General features: G+C 43.4%; 1 protein-coding gene across 6 annotated transcripts in view; it reads left to right on the forward strand.

The window, feature by feature from the left end:
* Positions 1 to 485: 485 nt before the first annotated feature.
* Positions 486 to 20,288, forward strand: part of PDE5A (phosphodiesterase 5A) — a 109,511-nt gene continuing 89,708 nt past the window's right edge. Inside the window, exons 1-3 of one of the 6 annotated variants that reach the window (XM_019744519.2) lie at positions 486 to 948; positions 11,579 to 11,658; positions 19,150 to 19,738. In XM_019744519.2, coding sequence (XP_019600078.2) covers positions 19,154 to 19,738 — 585 coding nt within the window. In that variant the 5' untranslated portion in view covers positions 486 to 948; positions 11,579 to 11,658; positions 19,150 to 19,153. Of the gene's footprint in view, positions 949 to 1,320; positions 1,476 to 1,511; positions 2,293 to 11,578; positions 11,659 to 19,149; positions 19,739 to 20,288 lie in introns of those variants that run through there. The other 5 variants (XM_019744518.2, XM_019744517.2, XM_019744515.2 and 2 more) reach the window with 5 other exon arrangements.

A 20,288-nucleotide genomic window follows, 5' to 3' on the forward strand; every position in this document is an offset into this window, starting at 1 on the left:
ACCATCACCCGTGATTATTCCAGATACCCTTTTCTTTTCCAGCAAATCTTTTTCCAAGTCGTGACAAGGTAGTGTTTGATGCAAAGGCACTTAGTTTGTCATTGCTGTTGTTAACATTCACATCAAGCACGGATAAGGCTGTGTTGGAGGTCACCCACCAGGACCCATAGACCTGCCCAGGTCGCCCACGCCCCCATTCTCCTGCCCCGGGCGGACTCGGTGGCTGGGGCGCCGTGAAGCACTGGGCTCCCAGACCCCAGCGCTGGATGGAGCGAAGCAAGGCGGACGGACGGTCATTGTTCTCCCAGGCCCAAGGAAAAGCGCACCTCTCACTCTAGGGGAAACTTCCCTTAGCTACGTCTGTCTGGGCTGCGGATGGGTCTTCCATACCGCGGCCTTCCTTTTCCTAGAATGGGACACTCCGCGAACACTCCCGTCACCTCCGTGCGCCCCGGGAGCCCGCTCGGCGCGCAGCGCACCCCAGCGGCCGCGTGGCCGCCTTCAGGCTGTGGCCACCGAGCTTCCGGAGAGCTCGCCAGTCACCGCGGCGGTCGCCTCGGGGTCGGGGACAGGAGCGGCTGCAGGGGCCGAGCTGGGCGGGACCCCAGGGAGGCGCGGGCTGCGGCACCCGCCCCGCCCGCCACACCTGGAGCCGGGGATCCGGAGAGGCGGGCGGGGCTGCAGGCTGGCCCGGCGCCCGAGCAGCTTGCCGAAGCGGTCCAGACCTAAGCGAGGCGAGGGGGAGGGTCTGGAGGCCGAGTCCGCTGCTCTAGGGAGGGACCCCAACTGGGGTGGAACCCGGCACCCGCAAGGCGCACAGGCGCGCGGCGCGGTCATGGAGCGGGCGGGCCCGGGATCCGCGCGGCCACGGGACCAGGACTCGGTGGAAGCATGGCTGGACGATCACTGGGACTTTACCTTCTCTTACTTTGTTAGGAAAGCCACCAGGTAAGAAGAGGACCCGCGGCAGACCCAGCCGGGGAGTGGAGCGTGATCTGGGCTGCTCTCTGTCCGCTATGGCATTGTCCCCTTCCTTCACCATTAAACAGCCTCGGCTCCTGGGCCTTGGCTTTTGAAGTAGGTCCCTGGACCTGTGACGGTGCAGAGACCTCGACTTTAAGACGAGTACAGTCGAAAAACTGGGGTTCGATCAAATTTGCCAAGTTCAAATACAAAAATGTCGGTGCCACCCCGGACCACCGGCCGCCCTGGCATTCCCTGGCAGCATGCTCCCATGCACCGCGCTCATGGGCCTCCTCCAGTCCTCTCCGCCTCCTGGTGCCCCTAAACCTTAGCGAAACCAAAACAGTTTTGAGCCCCTTCCCTGCAGCTCCGGAAGCACGGTTTCCAGCCTGGTCCTGGCGGCTGCGCTCCTCCCCCGTCCCCCTCGCCTGGGCCTGCCAGGGCGGGGAGCCGGGGAGGAGGCGAGACCACGGGGAAGCCCCAGGGCAGCAACGTGCGGGAGCCTTTCCGGAGTGAGTGCTGGCGCCTCGTGCCCCCACAGCCCCTGACTGTCCCGCGCGCGCACCCCATTTCGCGCTCTCTCTTGCGCCCGAGGCGGCGCCGCGGAGAGGGCTCCGGGAGGGGTCGCGCGGTACACCCGGGAGCGGACCCCGGGGCGGGCGGGTCCAGTGCGGCCCGAGCGACCCCAGGGCCAGCTCTGTCTGGTCCAGAGCCAAGGCCGGCGGCCGCGGCGGAGGGCGGGGACGTGCCTGTCCTCTGGGAGTTGGCCGCGCCTCAGGCAGCGGGGCGCGCGTGGGAAACGATCGCGGAGAGTTGGGAGGAAGCGAGGCTGACGCCGAGGGACGCAGAAGGGGCAGCCGAGAGTGCGTGGCGGGCGGGTCCCCGAAGCCTGTGGATTTGGTGCGGAGCCGGAGCGCCGACCCGGCTCCCGCGCGCGCGCTCAGGCTGACTCCGGCACCACCCTTTGGGGAAGGGCCCGAATTCTGCTGCCGCCGGCTCGGGGGAGCCGGTGTCGGGAGCCGGCGATCGCCGCCAGGCCCGAGGGAGACGCGCGCGGGGGTGATGGTGGCGGAGCCGGCCGGGGCTCCGAGCCCAGCTCCCACCCGCGGGCGCTCGATCGCCGCTGTGCCGGGCGCTCCCCGCCAGGGGGCGGCGCGGCGCGGGGCGAGCGGGAGGCGGGGGCGCTAAGGGACCCGGCTCCAGTCACCCGCCTCACCTGGGCGCGGCGTCGCCCCCTGCGCCTGCTGGAGTGCGGGGCAGGCCGAGGCCGCACGGTCCGCACCTCGAACTCCCCACGTCTGCTATGTTGCCTTTTGGAAACAAAACGAGGTACTTCCCCAGCACCCACTTCCCGGGCGCGGCGGGGCCGGGGCTGGGTGGAGGCGCGGGTCACCCGGCGGGGGATGCTTCACTGAGATGGGCCGTGTGACACTTCCGTCTTCCTTGACTCTGCGGGTGTTATTACTTTGCAGTCTTAGAGGGGGCACTTTTTAACCTTGTTTCTCCGAAAGAACGTCCAGAGAGAGTTAGGGTCAACTTGACCACTTTCGGGGTTCCAGACAGAGGCGGCGGCTTCGGACAAATCCTATCTTCCTGTTTAATTACTCTGCCTTCCTTTAAAAGTTCTCTTCCCGGCTTTCGCCTCCTCCCTTCAAAACCCCACTTCTGGGGGGACCAAGGGTAAACCCTGAACGGAAAGCGGTTTCTTTTCAAAGGGGTCTCTCTGCGAGTTTGGGGTGAGGCACGAAGGCCACCGTGGTCTGGGATTGCCGATTGCCGTGGGCAAAAGTTTTCAGAGGTCCTCTGCTCCTCCGAAGCCATCTTTCCTGTTTCCTGTCATCCTGTCACACTTGGCTCTTCTGCCTTCACTGAACGGGGGGCACAGAAGCTGAAGAGTGGGTGGGCAGAACTGGGCTGATTTTTTAAGTGTGTGGGTGGGGGGGGAGAGGAAGGGTAGTCTTTAGGCAGATTATCAACAGTTGAAAGAAAAAAGTTGTTTGTCTTGCAAATCAGCATAAATGCCCTTTTCCTCCCCTTCTCTCCTTTTAAAGACATAAATTCCGCATTGTTTGGTGGTGGTTTTTAACTAGTCACACATAAAAACACTTGACTTCCAGAGCCTGCCAGACTTTGAAAGTAATATTTTATTGAAAAATAAATTGGAAGAGTTGTTACATTTCTTTTCATATTACAGTTTCTTCCAAGTAACATACATAGGATTAAAATCCTAATCCTCAAAATTACTCCCTCAGTGTAAAATTTAGACCATCTGAAACTGTATCCTTTTTTCCAGTTAGGTTTTTATATTATAGTTGGTATTGACAGTTGGCTGCACACTTTCTGTGGAGTGTGTGTGTGTGTGTGTGTGTGTGTGTGTGTGTGTTCTTAAGGGAAGAGTTTGTGTTGAGTTTATCTTGGAAAACGAAAGTGTAAAAATTTAAGGGTAGCACAGGCCCTCAACTTTGGGAGTTACAGAGGCTGCAAGTTGTCTGTGTAAAGAATACCATCTAAGAGCATGTGTGTAGCCAGAGGTTCTTCACAAAACAATATTCCAGTTTGGTTTTCTATTTCCTGACATTAACTTAAAATAGGAGACAATGGGAATGAAAGGTTGGACATCAGTTGCTTATAAAGTTGCCAACCTGCTAAACCCAGAGTGATTCACTTGGTTGTGGCAAAAACTTACTGCAGACATTTTCACTTTACAGCTAAGATTTTTTTTTTTAACCGAAAGACCACATTACTTTGCTTTTTCCCCTTAAGTTACACTTTCTAAGTGTAAAATGAATACTGTAGGTGACTCAGGAAACCCATGAAACAATAGTCTTGTAGCGGCATTTGGCATGTTTTAAGATTTAAAATAAATTTGGATTCCCTTAGATCAGCCATCTATGCCTGTAAACAGGCATGGTGATGGAACTATTTCTACATTCTTTGATTTAATTGTTGTCTTTTGACATTCCTGCAAACGTCTCTATCCTTGCCATGAGTACTGAACAGAATGAAGATTCTGGCCCTCCTAAATTCTCCTTTGAACACCTATGAATTTCGCTTGACCTTTAAAGCCCTGATGCTGCTATATTACAGTTTGCTGTAACTATCTTCAAATACAGAGCTAAGCACCTCATTAAAAACCAGAATTTGGAGCATAGAAGTAGATGCTATTTAGAGTGATCACAACCTGTGTACATGATTTTGAGTGTCAGCCGAACAATTCATAACATAATCTATTAGCATAAAAATTAATTTGAGACTCGACATATGCACCACCCCTCCCCTCAGTATTGGAGACGACTTTGCAGCCCTAGGGGCCCCAGAGACTGTTAATTAAAGGCGCTAATGCTTTGCCTTCTCCGATGGGCCTTCCTGGTGCTAATGCCACTTGCACAGCTGTTGTTGCTCTTGACAGCTTATTCGAATAATGTTCCCTTTCATTAGCAGCTAATCAGCTCTGTGCTGGGGGTGATGTTTTGAGTGGGCTAGTATTGTAGGAGCAGCACAATTGACTTTTTATTGCTTTGTTTTGTACTGAGCAAAAGCTTGAGAATATTTGGCATATACTGGAACGAGGAGCTATTAAGTGAGGACAAGTTTTTATGACTGCTTGGATCAAAGTCCAGAAACAGAAGTTTTACACTCCCATGGAATTTTCTGTGATGGACTTTCTCTTTGATACTGCAAAGATGTGCTGAATTGTTGACGGTCCAGGTCCTCTGTCGGGGATTCTTTCTTTTTATTTTATTTCCTTACTTCCTCAAATTTTTTTCTCACCTCTAAAAGCTGTGACATTTTTATTTGCAAGATATTTATGTTAAAACAGATGATGGATACAAAAATCAATACTGCTATCCACTCTTAAAAATTATTGTTTGTGTAATTATATGGGAATATAATCTTTTCACAATTTTCAGACAAATGATTTTGTTAAGTATATTTTGTTAAGGAGTCACTAGCCTTGAAGATAAAACTGTGGGAATTGACTCAGTCTGACTTTGGTATCATTTATAATATTTTTATGATGGTAATTCTGGTGCAATAATCGCTTTTTGTGCTTTATTGTGTATAAGCAAAGTACATATAGCCAGCTCTAAGCTGCCTTTTACTGCCCTAAAAGTACTCACGTGGGTTGAATTCTTCCTTTTTGGAAGAATCCGTGGAGCCCATGAAATGGTGTTTCTCATTGCCTTTCTATCTCGAGGTTTCAACTTCAGATCCAGTTAGGTGCTGCACTGCAAGATCGTGCTCCTAAAAATGTGGCAGAATGAATGCAGTGACAATTAGTCCTGGATGGATATCTGCTTAGAATAATGCAAACTTAAATAGGCTTTTAGTACAATTCAGTAGCTTTTTTTCAGTTTGTGATACGAAGATCCATAGAAATCGTCAATATTTTCACCATATCATGTCTTCAGCACCTCAAGATGAGCACTTTTTAGCTTTTTGAGTATGTTGTGTAACACAATTTCCTTTTTAAAAATTCCACCTGCATAGATGATTTGACTCTGGTCTCTGATATCATTTCTTTTAAAAATATTTGAAATTCCTTTCAAGTTGTGTCGGTAAAGTTTGTAACTTCACTCTTATCTGATGATAGAGAATGTGTTACTCTGATGCTCCCTTCCTCTAGATTTGGAAACACAGATTAATTTAGCACTTTGGTTGTACTTCTTAGTGCATTTTGATGACACTTGTAATTGAAAAGGCTAAACAGAGCTGCTTGGTATTTATTAGTTTATCCCCAAAACAATTTTTCAACTTGAACTTGACCGAACCTCTAACTGTTGTGTTGAGTTAGATTTGTCCTTCGTTCTCAGAGCTGATGCAGGATTAAACCTCTTCCTAAGATAAAAGCCTTTAGTAAGGACTGTGGGACAATTGAATACATCACTGAGTTGATTGATAGTGGAGGGTGGAAAAATGACTAATTTCTGAATTTAGGCTGCAGACTCTCTACTGACTTTGCAAGACTTCCTCTGAAATTAGTTTAGCGGGACAGATGTGGCATCAGTTGACCCATGTTACAGCTGATTGATGTGGCCTTGAAATATCTGTCAGAGTATCAGTTTCTCAGAAAGTGCCTGTGAGCTAGCTGCACACCTAGGAATACAAATTGGAGAAAGTCTTTCCACATGAGTCATCCATTTGATATTTAGCTCTGCAGTCTTATTAACTGACTTGGTATTCTCATTTTATTTTGAAATAGATATATTTCATTTTCTCTAAATGGTAGGCATTTATACTTATTGCCAAACAAATGTTTAAAGCAGGTAAAGCAAACCGAGTATTAGGTTCATAAGAGTTATTTTGATAAGCACTCGAAAAAGCTTTGAAAGATATCTATTTCTCTGGTGTTTAGTTTTTAGTGAACATGCTTTTTAAAGCCTATGTGTCGTTGTTGGCCTCTGTGTTTTTTGAGACCTTCCCCTTGAATCTGAATTATAAAGTAAGATTAGCTTTTTGCAAATTATTTTCTCTAAATAATGTTATTACACCTAAACTTGGGAAAGCAAAAAGCCTCACTTGATATCATATTCTTAATTATAATTGTAAAAAAGATAAGAATGATCATTTCTACTCTCTGTTGAATACCTATGCTGAGGTTATAAGAAGAAAAAAGCCCCCGATCTTTCGAGCTGATGAAATAGTTGAAACACACACGCACATAGATAGGATCGTTGACTTTTAGAGGTAGAGGGGATCGCGTGATCCAGTGTTATTCAAACTTAAGAAGCGTACCTCTGTTAAAGAAAGACATTCTTACTGGTCTCCAGGATATTGGAAAGCTTTTGGTCACAAGCAACAGAAATGCACCTTAAACTCATCAGACTTACATGATAGAAGTGCCTGGGGATTGGTTTGGCTGTGAAATCAGCTGATCAAATAATTTCATCAAGAATCTGTCTGTTTTTCTGTGTGTCTATTTCATCTGTCTATCCTTCCTTCAGTCCTTTTATCCATAAATCCATCCATCTATCCATCTTTGGGCCCTAGGCTACATTGGCTTGATTCTCCTGCATGCTTTCTTCATGGAAAAGTTTCTTCTTGGCAAACTTCTGTGGTTCTTGACCTTCCGGTGGTAGAGAAGGCCCATCACATCTGTATCAGTCCTCTCAGCATTACTCTGGCCTTGCTTGCATCACATGTCTGCTCTGGAACCATCACTGTGTCTGGAAGAATAGAGTGGTCTGACTACTCTGTTGAGGCCGGTAGTCCAGAGTGTGATATGTCCTTGGGGCAGCGGGGAATTCCCAAAAGAAAATGATGAGAGCACAACAGAAATTCTAGATATCTACCGTACCTGGTGTTGACTTCCTTTTATATTAACATTTTTTAAACATGCAATTCTTAAGAGTAGGTATAACTGCATCAAAGTTATGCTACCAGCGAGCAAGGGTTCTTGTGTCGTCAAAGGAAGGTATTCCAGGACGTACAGAATTAAGCCATACGAATAAAGACAAGAAAGTGGTAGATTTATTAAAGTAAAGAAAAAGGACACTCCCAAAATAACAGATGTGGGTGGGCCAGGAAAAGGACAACTGCCCCAGAAGAACTAAGAGGCTTAGGGTTTTATTCGAATAAAGGCACGAAATATTCAAGTTTTGTGGTGGCATCACAGGCTTTCTCCGGATGGATCCCTGCTGTCCTAGCTGACCACTGGTTCTCCTCAGGGGTGGGATTCCCTTGTTCTTATTTGGCCTTTGTCGGCACTGTCCTGGTGACACAGGGGATGGAGGTGTTTCCCTGCCCACAATGCTGACAGTATTATAATCTGGTACAATTAGATGTCACTGCACCTTTTCTTAAGAATGATGTCATCTCCTCTTTCCTTTGTTTCCCGCACTTCTTCCTTCCCTTCCTCCCTGCGGCCCTGTTCTTTCTGCCTACAGTAACAGTTACAGCGTGTGTGCCACTGGAATACCAACATAAATGCATAAGTTAATTATGAATAAAATGAAAAACCTCCAGCCAAATGCGAATGGACAGCATCCATTCAATCACCCTGCATGCAAAGTGAGCATGGCCTTGCTGCCCAGGGAGGGTCTGGCTGGCAGCTGCAGTCACCCTACGATGATTCACTTCTCCTACTGGGTCTCTCTGTTTAAGCAATCAGGGAACTTTTATTCCTATAGCACAGCATGCCAGCTTCTGGGTTTTACTTGGTTTGAAAGCGTGTTTGTATATTACATCTACTGCTTTTATGTTCTCTTTCCCCCAGAACCATTGGGCTGCAGTGTGTCTGGAACATGAATAGAAACCTAAGCACTAAAATTACAGGACCGGACTTGGTTACAAGGTGGTCATCCCAGTAATGTCAAGTGTACTTCTTTGACCTGTTTTTGGTTTTACTTGTCATTAGTGTGAAAGCACAAAAGTAAAAAAAAGTACAGATCTTCATCACATACTTGATTTGGACTCGCAGGGCTTTTCATGCCCCAGACCGAGGAGCCAATGGAGGGAGTCTCTCCCACATCTAAGCTGCAAAGCAAATCAGTTGACATATTTACAGCCTAGATTTCAGTGATTATGTTTTCTTTCGGATGTAAGTAGGTTTTCTTTGAAGGGACAGTTTTCATGCATGTGATTGTGAATGCATGGAAAATTACAAAGCATGTTTTCCAGCTCTCGGTCAAATCTGAACGTGAAACCATATGAAGCAATTTCTGCATTTTATTTATATTTGGTCCCAGTTAGCCTTTCAGATGTTTTCATAGCTGGAGAAAACTTGGAAATACTAAATAACTTTAGACGGAGGCTCTGTTTTCTTCCCATGCCAGACCCAAGTGAACTCCACTGTGACACCAGAGCGGAGAGTTTGGAGGATGTCACGTGCAGGTGTCCCAACCGGCCTGGTCTCATTTTCTTATGTGTGTTCATATTTTAGTCTAAACCAATGCTTCTCAAAAGCAGATGCCCTTGGCATTCGGTGCTGATGCTGCTTTGTTGTGGGAGATGGTTGAGCACATTGTGGGGTGTTTAACATCCCTGGGCCCAGACCCTGAATCCCGGGAGCACCCCATCTTTGTGACCCCCCGTTTACAAATGCCCCCAAGGGCTGGCACCACCACTTAGTTGGGATCCCCTGGTCTGCACCCTTTAACATTTATTTATATTTATGGTGGTTAAGGGCCCTCAGTAGGATAGATTTCAGCAGCGACCCCTGGCCCCCTCTTTGTAAGAGTATGACCTTGGGGACTTTATTTGCTCTCTCTGTGAAATGGAAACAATAGCATTTACTTCATGGGGTTCTTAAGATATCTAAAGAAAGTAATGCAGACTTCCTTATCTCTTTTAGTGGTGATTTTCAGTAGTTTACTATTTTACCTTGAGACTCATTGGTGCCTTAAATAGAATCACAGATGCAGAATAAGTCATTCCCTTATTCTGATCAGTGGGAATTAGAACAACAGAACAGTGATTATATAGACTTTGTCTTTCTCACTTTTTAGTTGGATTTTTATTAATAGTTGAACAGAAACTTTGTGGATTGTGGAAGATGCTAGAAAGGCAATCAGAATGGGAGGCCAGGCCCCTGATTCTGTTCCCAACTTTGCTGTTAACTAAATTTGTGACAGGCCCAAGTAAGTAAACTTCATCTTTAAACTGGGATGTGGGAAGAAGTGAGGAATGGGGGCAGAGAGATTCATAAATGAGCTTAAAATTCTCTTTCAGTCCCAAGTGTTCTCAATTCTCACCAGGAGAGCAGAGTATCAACTTCTCAGATTGAATACTTTCCTTCTTTAAGTATTTTCCAAACAGCAGTAGTGGACCCAATTGTGCAAATAATGTAACTAAAACTGCATAAAATTAGGATCCAAGAGCAGGAAAAAATATCTAGCATTATATTTTATGCAAGTTACGTGTGTTTTTCCTACAGATAATTGTAGCAGATTTCCATGTAAGCTTTCAAGCATCCCTTTCCAGACAGGAAATCGGTACACTCTGTAATTCTGGTTTTTGGTGATTAATTCACATGACTGATGAAAAAACCACTGGCGAGAAACAAAGCGGGGGTGAGGTTTTAACAGGAGACTTTAGAAGAGAATGGGTTGAGTGTTGTGATCTTCCAGAGTCTGCATCTTTTTACTCTGTTCTGAGGCTCCTGCAAACTCCCCAAATGCTGCTGCTCCAGGCACTTGCTATAGGGCCCTCCTTGAGGCACAGGAAACACCCTACTTGTAAATTTCCCCAAGTGAACCCCCTTAGGGAGGCGCTAAGCCGGCTAACTTGAACCCCCAGGTCTCCTGTAGCTGAGTGTTGTCAAAGCATGGTTTCATCCAGCTTTCTTCCACTTGAGAATACGGTTATTATGAAATATTGCTATCGTTTTCATCATAGGTAATTCATCATAGTTGTATATTTTCTCATATTTGTTGTCCGTTTTATTGTATCTTTGATATTTTGGGGGGAAAAATGTCCTGCAAATCTGCAACTTATTTTTCAAACAATACAATTTCTAAATAGTAATGGAAAAACAAGTTATGTTCTTATATTTATTTTTCTCAACTAAATGTTAGGCTCTTAAACTTTATGTATTGTATGGGAAATTATAGTACATGTAAATGTAGTTATTGGTCTAGGGAATCTGTGTATTTCAGTTCTATTTTGAGAAAGTACTAACATTAAAACAACTTTTTAAAAAATGAGTGTTTCTGTAGAGAAATTAGTGTATTTAAACTAGGAGCTTAGGAAGCAGCAATGGCTAACATCTAGTTTTTCTGTAGAAGCCTGTTGAATAAATTCTTTTTATCTTTACAAAAAAATTACCTTTGAACATATACTCCATTTAATGTTCAATTCACTTAAAAACAGTAGGTATCATATATTAAATACTGAGTACCAGACTCTATGCCATCACTTTATATGCATCGTTCCTCTAAGTTCTGAGGAGACCTACGAGGGTTAGTGTCATGGTCACTATTTTACAGAGAGAATAAATAATGTGCGTAGGGTCTTACCCTTCGGAAGAAGGATCTGTTGGGTTGAAACCCAGGCCTTTCCCACCTTGGGCCGTCACCACAAGCTGCACTGAAGTCCGGCCTCCTTGTTCACGGAAGCAAAGCAGAGGCTCATAGATTTCATGTCGCACAGAATCTAACTCAGGAAGATGGTGAAGTTTCTCTGAAGGCCTCCCAGTGTGCAAGCACATCACTGAATGAGGTGCCTGGAGGCTTTGCCCAGTGGGTTTAGTTTCCATATATAATTTTAGAGTTTAAAAAAGTGGGAACTCTCAAATGACATTTTAAAAGAGAGTGGCTGAAAATTTAAGTACTAGGCCATTACAATTATAGTATTTTTAGTATTAGAACACAAAAACCCTAAGTGCAGTATATTTTCAAAGAACTTTTATCCTTTGATGCATTATTTTAGGCAAGAGTACAAAACACATTAAATTAGCTGCTTTATAAGTAGGTTTCATCCAATATTTTTAACTCATGAGAGTTGTTATGTTTGTATCAATTTTACTTAGCCTTGTAAGTTTTTCTTTTTTTCCCCTTACTCTTCCAGATGCCAAGAAATATTCTATAAAACTTAGGCCAAGTATTTCAATTATTTTTCCCTTTCAAGATATCTGGGATATTGAAAATGTGTTTTAAGGCATTTCTGTCTTTTTCAGGATTCATTTTGTGAGATAAGTGAGCACTTCAACTTCGGTAGCAAGAAAAGGTACTGCTGCGTGGAGCCCTATGGACACAGGTGTGTGAGTGTGTGTGAGTGAATGTGTGTGAGTGTGTGTGTGAGTGTGTGTGTGTGTCCCTTTGGCTCATCCTATTTGGATGCTGTGCCAGAGCTTGTATAACCTGTCCTGTCAGTAAGTTTTGCGTATACTATTTAGTGCTTCTAGATAGTAGGCGTTTGGAGGGAGCTGTAACTTGTCTAGATTAGTGGAAAATTTTTAGAACACAAACTATGTGTTGTAGTTTTCTTTCCTGTGATAAGTTTATCATAATACCCAAAATGAGAAATTGGAAAAGGGGGAAAGGTTTCATTCTTAACAGACTATGTAACATAAAATGACCTTTCATTTTTTTTCAATGCGTACTACTAATCAATTTATAAAATTTCTAGAAAGTAGGAGAGGAAGGATACACAATACGCAAAATTAAACCCCTTTAAATATTCATAAAAAAGGTATTACTAGCTTGGCACCATTCTATTTAATCATTAACTAAGTGAGCCTATCATTTTAAGAATAATACAGTTTTCACTACTAAAAATATGAGCACACAGGATGCGGAGAATGAAATATATAGCACTTTGTTTCTGCCATGTGTATAATTTTATAAAATAAACTCTTTGTTACAACTATTATAAAAAAATGTCAATTCACCTTCTATGTTCCCTACCCCCCAAAATTCCTTTGCTATTTTTTTATCACTCACGAATGCATTTATTCATCCTTCTGTGCATTGCGGAAACCACTGAATGTCGGACACCGGAAATGTCAAGTTCAGCCTTTTCCCCCAGCAGCTTCCTGGCCTTTTGAGTCCGTGAACTCATTTAGTTTTGTAGGGCGCTCCACCCACGTGGTCACAGCATCTTGAAGGGTGCAGTTCTGTCAGTGCTATAAAGAAGCCTCGTGAAATTAAAATGTGTTAAACATTACTCTTCATGATACTGATTTTCATGTCAACTTGTCATTGCAGGAGTGGTTTGAGCTGCAAGAGTCTTCCCCAAAGTATGCCTAGTATTCCTAAATATTCCTCCATTCCCTGAAGTAGAACATTAAGACAATACACTTCTGATCGGATTCATCATTGAAACAGATTTGAGATTTAAAATTCAAGTCACATTTATGACAACTCATGGCAAGGTTTTTGCAGCCTCCATTGGCCTTATTACCTGCGGTGTAATTACATCTATCTTTGGGTTCTTTTCTTCTTCAGTACGGGGAAGGGCCCCTTGTGAGCCCTGAGCAGCGTCTGTGGTGGGTACAAGTTTGAGACCACGATGGCACCTACCTGAGAGGAACAACTCCCAGCATTGAGTTTGGTAGGCTCTGGAGAGTCTCTGGTTATTTTACGACATACTGTAAAAGTTTAAGAACAAAACTAAGTCTAATTTACCCATTTATAAAAGGTGTATAACACAACTCATTTATGAGGTAAGACGTTTTTTGTGTAATAAAATAAGGATGGAAATAAGAGCCTGGAGGATAATAAAACCGATTTTGGTGAAGAGAGAGGGAATGATTTGGGTGGGACGTTAAACGTCAGGATATTGTCATGGATAATAAATCCTTGGCATTGGGTTTCATTGCATCTCTCTTAGCCGTGGCTTTATTTCAAGCATCTGGAGCCTGTTGTCTTTCTTTGACAGCCTTGTAAACGTTAAATCAACTCAAAGACTTGAAGAGGGCTGCCTGCCCCGACTGCTCCAGGTTTGGGGGCGGTTGGCAAGAATCCACTTCTACACGAAAGAGAGCCCCTAAGTTGTTAGTGCTTGTGGGCACAGGTGAAATACCTCATAGAAATTTCCTTCCTTCCTTCCTTCCTTCCTTCCTTCCTTCCTTCCTTCCTTCCTTCCTTCCTTCCAGATGCTATACTGTAACTTATGTAGAGTTATGATGCACCTCTTCCCTTTCGGGGGAAAACTTAGTGCAAGTCTAAAGAACAGCCTTCTGAAGTATCTGCTTTGGCTTGGGGTGGGGTGGGGGGTGTAACCAGCCTGTCTCCAGACCCCATTAGGCTCGCGCAGCCTGTGTGCTGTACCTCCAGGAACACAGCCTTTCCACCTTATCCTTTCCCTGATTGTCTTGGCAAAACTGAATGAGCAGCCATTCTCACCGCAGCCCTGCATCTCCACTGGGATGAGCACGGAGAGTGTGGGAGACAGCAGCACCCTAAATATATGGACAAGCTTTGGAAATGCTTCCCTGGGCATTTTCTAATGTGACTTGTGCATCAACCCTTTGTGGTGACGGGAAGAATAAGGAGGTCTTTCTCCTATTTAAAAGTGAGGATGCTGAGGGGCAAAAGGATCGTAAGTGGATAAACCTACCGGACCCCTCCCGGTCGTTGGTAACGTGCGCTGTGGTGGAGGCTGCATGGTCGTCATGGCCTCATTCCAGCGGCCCATTTTCACAACCGAAGCACTTGAACTCCAGAGAAGTTGCAATTGGTTCAACTTCCCACCTGTGTAGACTTGTAGCTGGAATATAGAAGCATGAAAGTGGCCAGCTAAAGTGCAGGACACCCAGTTAAATTTGACCTTCAGATACAACTTATGCTGAAAAATTAGTCATTGTTTATCTGAAACTCAGTTTAAATGGGGTGTCCTGTATTTTATTTGCTAAATCCAGCAACTCTAAGAATGACTCTTCTCTGGGACACATTTGTTATCCATTTCGTTCAGTGCATTGTTTTAAATTTACAAAACGTGACTTGTTTGCAGAGAAACATAGATGTGGGATTCAGTCAGATTTTTTTAAGGACACTGTCCTTAAGAATCTTTGTTCTTTGAGTCCTTTGAGACAGTGCTTTTATCTCAGTGGTTTAGTGTGCCATCCTTTTATGACCTGGCAGGAAAGAATTACGTTAGAGAATGTGTTATTGTAAGTGATCTTTTTCTCTGTGCCTGGTGTGCTTGAGTCTGACTCAGAGGCAGCTGGAACTTCTGGGGTGCCTTCTTCATGACAAGCATCAAGGTGCTGGGACCCTCTATGTCCTCGAGGTCATAGCACTTGGAATAGGAGACCTGGACTTGATTCCTGGTTCTGTTACTGGATGCAGGATGTGTTGGGTTCAGCTGTTTACTTTAGCTTCCTGTTTTAGAAAATAGGATCATTAATGCCTGCCTCACCAGGTTTAAATGCAATGGTGCTTTTCCCGTGCCCAACATCACTGATGTAAATGCTTTCTAAAATCCCATAGACTCCCAGAAGAGAAAGAAAGGAGAGCAGAGATATATCCAAGGCCACAGAAGCAATGCGCCCCCATCAGAACTACCATCCAGGCTTCCTGAATCCCACTGCCTCAATCCTGCCTTACATTTGACATGTTCATAGTCGTCTTTTCCATTTTTATTCATTCATATGCATTTCCATTTAACTTCATACGACAGCAAAATCCAATATGCATGTAAATTCAGAACAATATAAACTTCGATTTGGGGAGAAGCAGTCACTTAATGGTTGGTCCAGGATGGTACCTGACGTGCTCAAAGGATCGTTACCTCATAGAAAAACCCATTCCAGGAAAACAGAACCCGTAAAAGTGAATCCAGTTAAAACAGAACAATCTTAGTGGAAAGGCTTTGATTGGAACTTTATCATGAAGAATAGAATCACAGATTATGAAAGTAAATTTATTTTAAATTTAATAAGATCTAGATTATAATGAAAACTCCATGCTAATTTTTAGAATAAACAATTCATTTTCTGACAAAACTATACCATGAATAATAACTTTACTTCATGTTTGACTTTCGCAGCAAGATCAAAAAGAGAGTTCTTTTTCCCCCAAAATTGTGTTTTTTAATTAATATTTGAAGACCTCAGTTGTTTGAAGGACATTCTTAACCTAGAATATAATTTTGTGAATAGAATTCTCTTTTCAAGTATCTGTTATGTCATTATCCTTGTCAATTCTTCACTTGTTAGCTGGTCTTCAGTTGGGCATGACCCCTAATTGTCAGGGGCTTTGTGTGATATTAGAGCCGTTCTCCATCACCACTTGTGTCTACTTATAGAAATTCTGAATCTTATATGAGAATTTTAATTTCAGCTTGCAGGTGATTTGTATTGTATAGAGACTGAAGTACTAAAGAATGATTGCGAGAGATCGGCATTAGACTTCAGAGGAAGGGCCCACTTCACACAGCCACGTAGGTCATGCCCTGTAGGAATGCCTGAGGGAGAGGTGTGCGAGGTGATTCCCTCTTACTTGTGGTTGATTCTAAGTGATTGCTTTGATGTTATGAGAACATATGCCTTCCTATGCACGTGTGTAACTACAGGAACTCATAATCAATAATGTGGTCATGAGAAACCCTTTGCCTCCGTGACTGGCGATTGACAAAAATGGTTGATTGAATGACTGGGTATATTCAATCTGCTTTTCCTGTGTCATGTTGAGTTCATCTCTCCAAGAACATAACTAGAAATAAAAAACAAAACAAACAAAAAGAAAACCACTTATGAAACAATTAAATACAGTAATAAGAACACATAACAAAGAACTTTTGAGCACTGGCTCAGTTGACACATACGAGGCACTGCAGGAATCTGAGGACAAATCAGCCACGATGTTATGAGGCTCACATCAGAGGAACAGTGAGCACTGATCACTAAGACAATGTTGATTTTCTGTAACAGATACACCAGCATTCAGATACTCCAAAGACTGTTGTCCCTTTTGATGCAGTTAAGTTAGGAGCCTTCATTTATGCATGCTTGTTGAGGACGTACTATGTGACAGGCATTTTCCAAGTACAGGGGATGCAGAGGTGACAAGATGGACAAGCAGCTTTGATGGAACTAACAACATCTTGTTGGAGACAATAAACAGACAATGAAACATCAGATTGATAAACAAGAAAATATCCGATAGAGAGAATTCAGGTAATGTGGGGTGGAACGTGAAGTGTTGAAGCCAGCTTAGGTGGGGGATCAGGGAAGACCTGTCACCGCAGGGAGTGTGGATGCTGTGAGGAGTTAGAGCTTGGTGTGCTGGAGTGCCCAGGAGGCCAACGTGGGTGAGAGGAGCGAGGGTAGGGGTTTAAAAGAGTGTGGGTTTAATCTCCATTCAGTGAGAAGCCAAGTAGGGTAGTTAAGATGTTAAGATCTGTGTTGTTAAAAGATTACTCTGGCTGCTGTGTGCACAATGGATCGAAAGGGCAAGTATAATATCAGAGAGACCCTGGGAGCTGTGGCCATAGTCCAGGTGAGACATGTGGGGATGGGGACTGGGGTGGTCGCACAGGAGACAGACATGAACAGGTTGGGATAGAAGGTTTGGGGAGTCAAGTTGGCAGGACTGGGACTGGACGTGAGAATTGAAGGGGACACACGTAGAGTAATTGCTCGATGTTTCGTTTGAGCAACTAGGGTGTGTAGTGATGCTGTTTATTATATGAGAAAGCTGGTGGGGGGGAGGGGAATTGGAGCAAGGTGACATTAGGAATTCTGTTTCCACCATTTTAAGTTGTCTGTTTAGACATCCACGTGGAGTTGTCACATAGGTGGTTTGATTAAAAAAATGTTTTTAATTGATCACTTTCAAACGAGAAGATAAGAAGTAAGTTGTGCCTAAGCTTTAGGTTTGCTACTGAAATAGTTAAAAATGCTTATTTTTATATTGACTTAGCAATTTAAGTTATATGTGCATATTTGAAAATCACATAAGTTATGTTAACATAGACATATGGTTCATCTCCTATCTCATATTCTACAGGACAATTTTGTTCAAATCTTCCTGTATTTGACAGCTTCACATGCATTTTTGACACCGATGTCTTTGGCCCTAATACTGACATTTCGGGGGGTAATATATGTAAACATTTTCCAGAGCATGGCACCCTCGTTTATAAGTTTTTAAGATACAGCATTATTTTATCAGTGTGTTGTTGTCACTGGAAGATTTCTCCCAAGCCACAGCATGAATTTATAAAACATTAGGACAGTTATATTTTTTTTAAAAACTCTGTGCTGTAGGCATATACAGGTAACCCCGTATAGCTCGGCATTTTAAGGACCCTCACAACTGTGTTATGTGGGGGTTGCTTGTACTTGTGATCTGTGCAATACCCCTACCTACCATGTCGTTTTTAAAAGAGACCTTTAAAAGGCTTTGATACTGTATCCAACACCTGAAATTATGAGTCATTCTTATATGTGTTACCTTTTTGACCCTTTCCACTCTAGACTGGTAACATTATAGAATAATACATATTTACCAAGCAATACATTGTTGTTCAAAGTAAAATAATTAAGGGAACATCCTATAAATGAAAAGTTTAGTAGAGACTCAGGAATAAGGCAGCCTCTTCTTTTCCCTTCTGCATTCTTCTCTTCTCACTTAAAAAAAATTGTGGAGAGTATTCATGTCAGTACATACAACCATCTTCCAAAGTCTGCCTCATGTTCCACTGTGAAAACATGCAGTGGTGAGTCTCCCCCGCCTTCCATGGGTCGGGTTAGGCTGCTGCTCAGCTCTGCTGTAACAAACCTACAACGGTAAATACCCTGGTCCTTCCTTTTCCACATGTGTGAACTCTTTGGAACAAAGGATAAATGCATTTGAAAATTTGTTACATGTTGCCTATTTTGTTACATGTTGCCTATTTGCCTTCCAAAGAGGTGAGAACAATTTTTACCACAACCAGAAAGTCTGTAAGATGCCTGTAACCCAACATTCTCCAAAACAGACTTCTTTATCCTGGTCGTTTATTGAACCTAATCAGTGTGTTATTGTAGAGTGGGGATTGCATTGCTGTTATTATAGGCAGATTCTTTTAACTGTCCTCAGTGATAGCACTTTTTTAAATTTTTTAAAGAAATTTTAGTTAAAATTAAAAACAAATAATTTGAATTTTCTTGGACTGAATTTTTAAGATGAACGATTACCTACTTTTACATTTTCTTTATACCAGGAGCAGATAATCTAGAAGAGGTCATTTTTACCATTATTGAACAAGCTTTATTAGGAAATATTTACAGAAGTTTAAATCTTTCTACATACTAGATCAAATTGTTTATATTTTCCATGTCTTCTTCTCACTCTAATCTGTATATAGTGATATAGCTAAAGCTAAAATTAAGCATATTGGCTAGCCGAATTTAGATAAATATTTATTTTTGACTTTTAAATATTTAACTTTACAACAAGTTGTGTCTCTTAAACAACAAGTTAATTTTCACATTTATGTTTTCCTAAAACTATTGTCAAATTTAGTGTCTTTAATACAACCTGATTTTGAGAGACATAGACTTTGATGCTTGACACGTTGTAAACCAGATATCTGAAAATATACACATCTAGGCATCATACTTTATTAAAATGTTCATCGAAGCGATTATCCTTTATAGTTTTCAAGCTAGAACTGTCTTAAATAAACCACCTTGTTTACATTTTTGATGAAAATTAGATGGTTATCTGACCAGCTTACCATGAAAGAGTTGGTAGCAGCTTTCAGGGGCAGCGCCTTTCTTTCTTCCATACGTGACGCATGTGCTGCTCTGTTCTGCAGAGACATGGTTAATGCATGGTTTGCTGAGAGAGTTCACACCATCCCTGTCTGCAAGGAAGGCTTCAGAGGCCACGTGGAACCCTGCTCCTGCCCCTCGTCGCAGAGTCCCCGCACAGACAGCAGTGCCCCGGGAACACCAACCAGGAAAATCTCTGCTTCTGAATTTGACCGGCCTCTTAGACCCATTATTATCAAGGATTCTGAGGGAACTGTGAGCTTCGTCTCTGACTCAGAAAAGAAGGAACAGATGCCTCTGACCCACCCAAGGTTTGATCGTGATGAAGGGGACCAATGCTCAAGACTCTTGGAATTAGTGAAAGATATTTCTAGTCACTTGGATGTCACAGCGTTATGTCACAAAATCTTCTTGCATATCCATGGACTCATCTCTGCCAACCGCTATTCCCTCTTCCTGGTCTGTGAGGACAGCTCCAATGACAAGTTCCTTGTCAGCCGCCTCTTTGATGTGGCAGAAGGGTCAACACTGGAAGAAGCTTCCAACAACTGTATCCGCTTGGAATGGAACAAAGGCATCGTGGGGCACGTGGCGGCACTGGGGGAGCCCTTGAACATCAAAGATGCATATGAGGTAAGAAGGAACCACTGAACAGCGGGGCTGGGTTGGGGGGGAGCATGAATGGTGGGGCGCTGGGCAGTTCTGTGAGTGGTGGGGGTGTTTGAAACGGAGATGTGATCATTTGCATATTTATTTAAAGTTGGAATGTAGGATAGGCACTTTTGCATCTTTTAAATGCCAGAGTTTCTTCATTGGTGCCGGAGTCAAACAGCTGGGCCTGAGTGGAATCTTGTCTTGTTTTTCTCCCTAATGATACTGTAACGTAGCTCATCTCATAGCTGCATTCGCTCATCTTTTTACCTAGCACTGTACACATCCTACCCACATGCACTTCGGAGGATTTCACTGAGATTCTGAAGTGATGGGTGCAAAAACTGTCCAAAAAATCTAACCCATACTCATTCATTCATGCATTCATTCATTCAATCAAAATCATCCTCGTTCACTCAAAGTCCTACTGACACCAAAGTCTGATTTTCTTTCTTTCTATCCATTTCATTAAGCAAGTAAATGTATGAATGACTTTAGAATATGGAAATTTTTGCTCTAAATTATTTCAGTG

This window comes from Rhinolophus sinicus, linkage group LG07, assembly GCF_036562045.2.
Source record: "Rhinolophus sinicus isolate RSC01 linkage group LG07, ASM3656204v1, whole genome shotgun sequence".
Classification (NCBI taxonomy): Eukaryota; Metazoa; Chordata; class Mammalia; order Chiroptera; family Rhinolophidae; genus Rhinolophus; species Rhinolophus sinicus.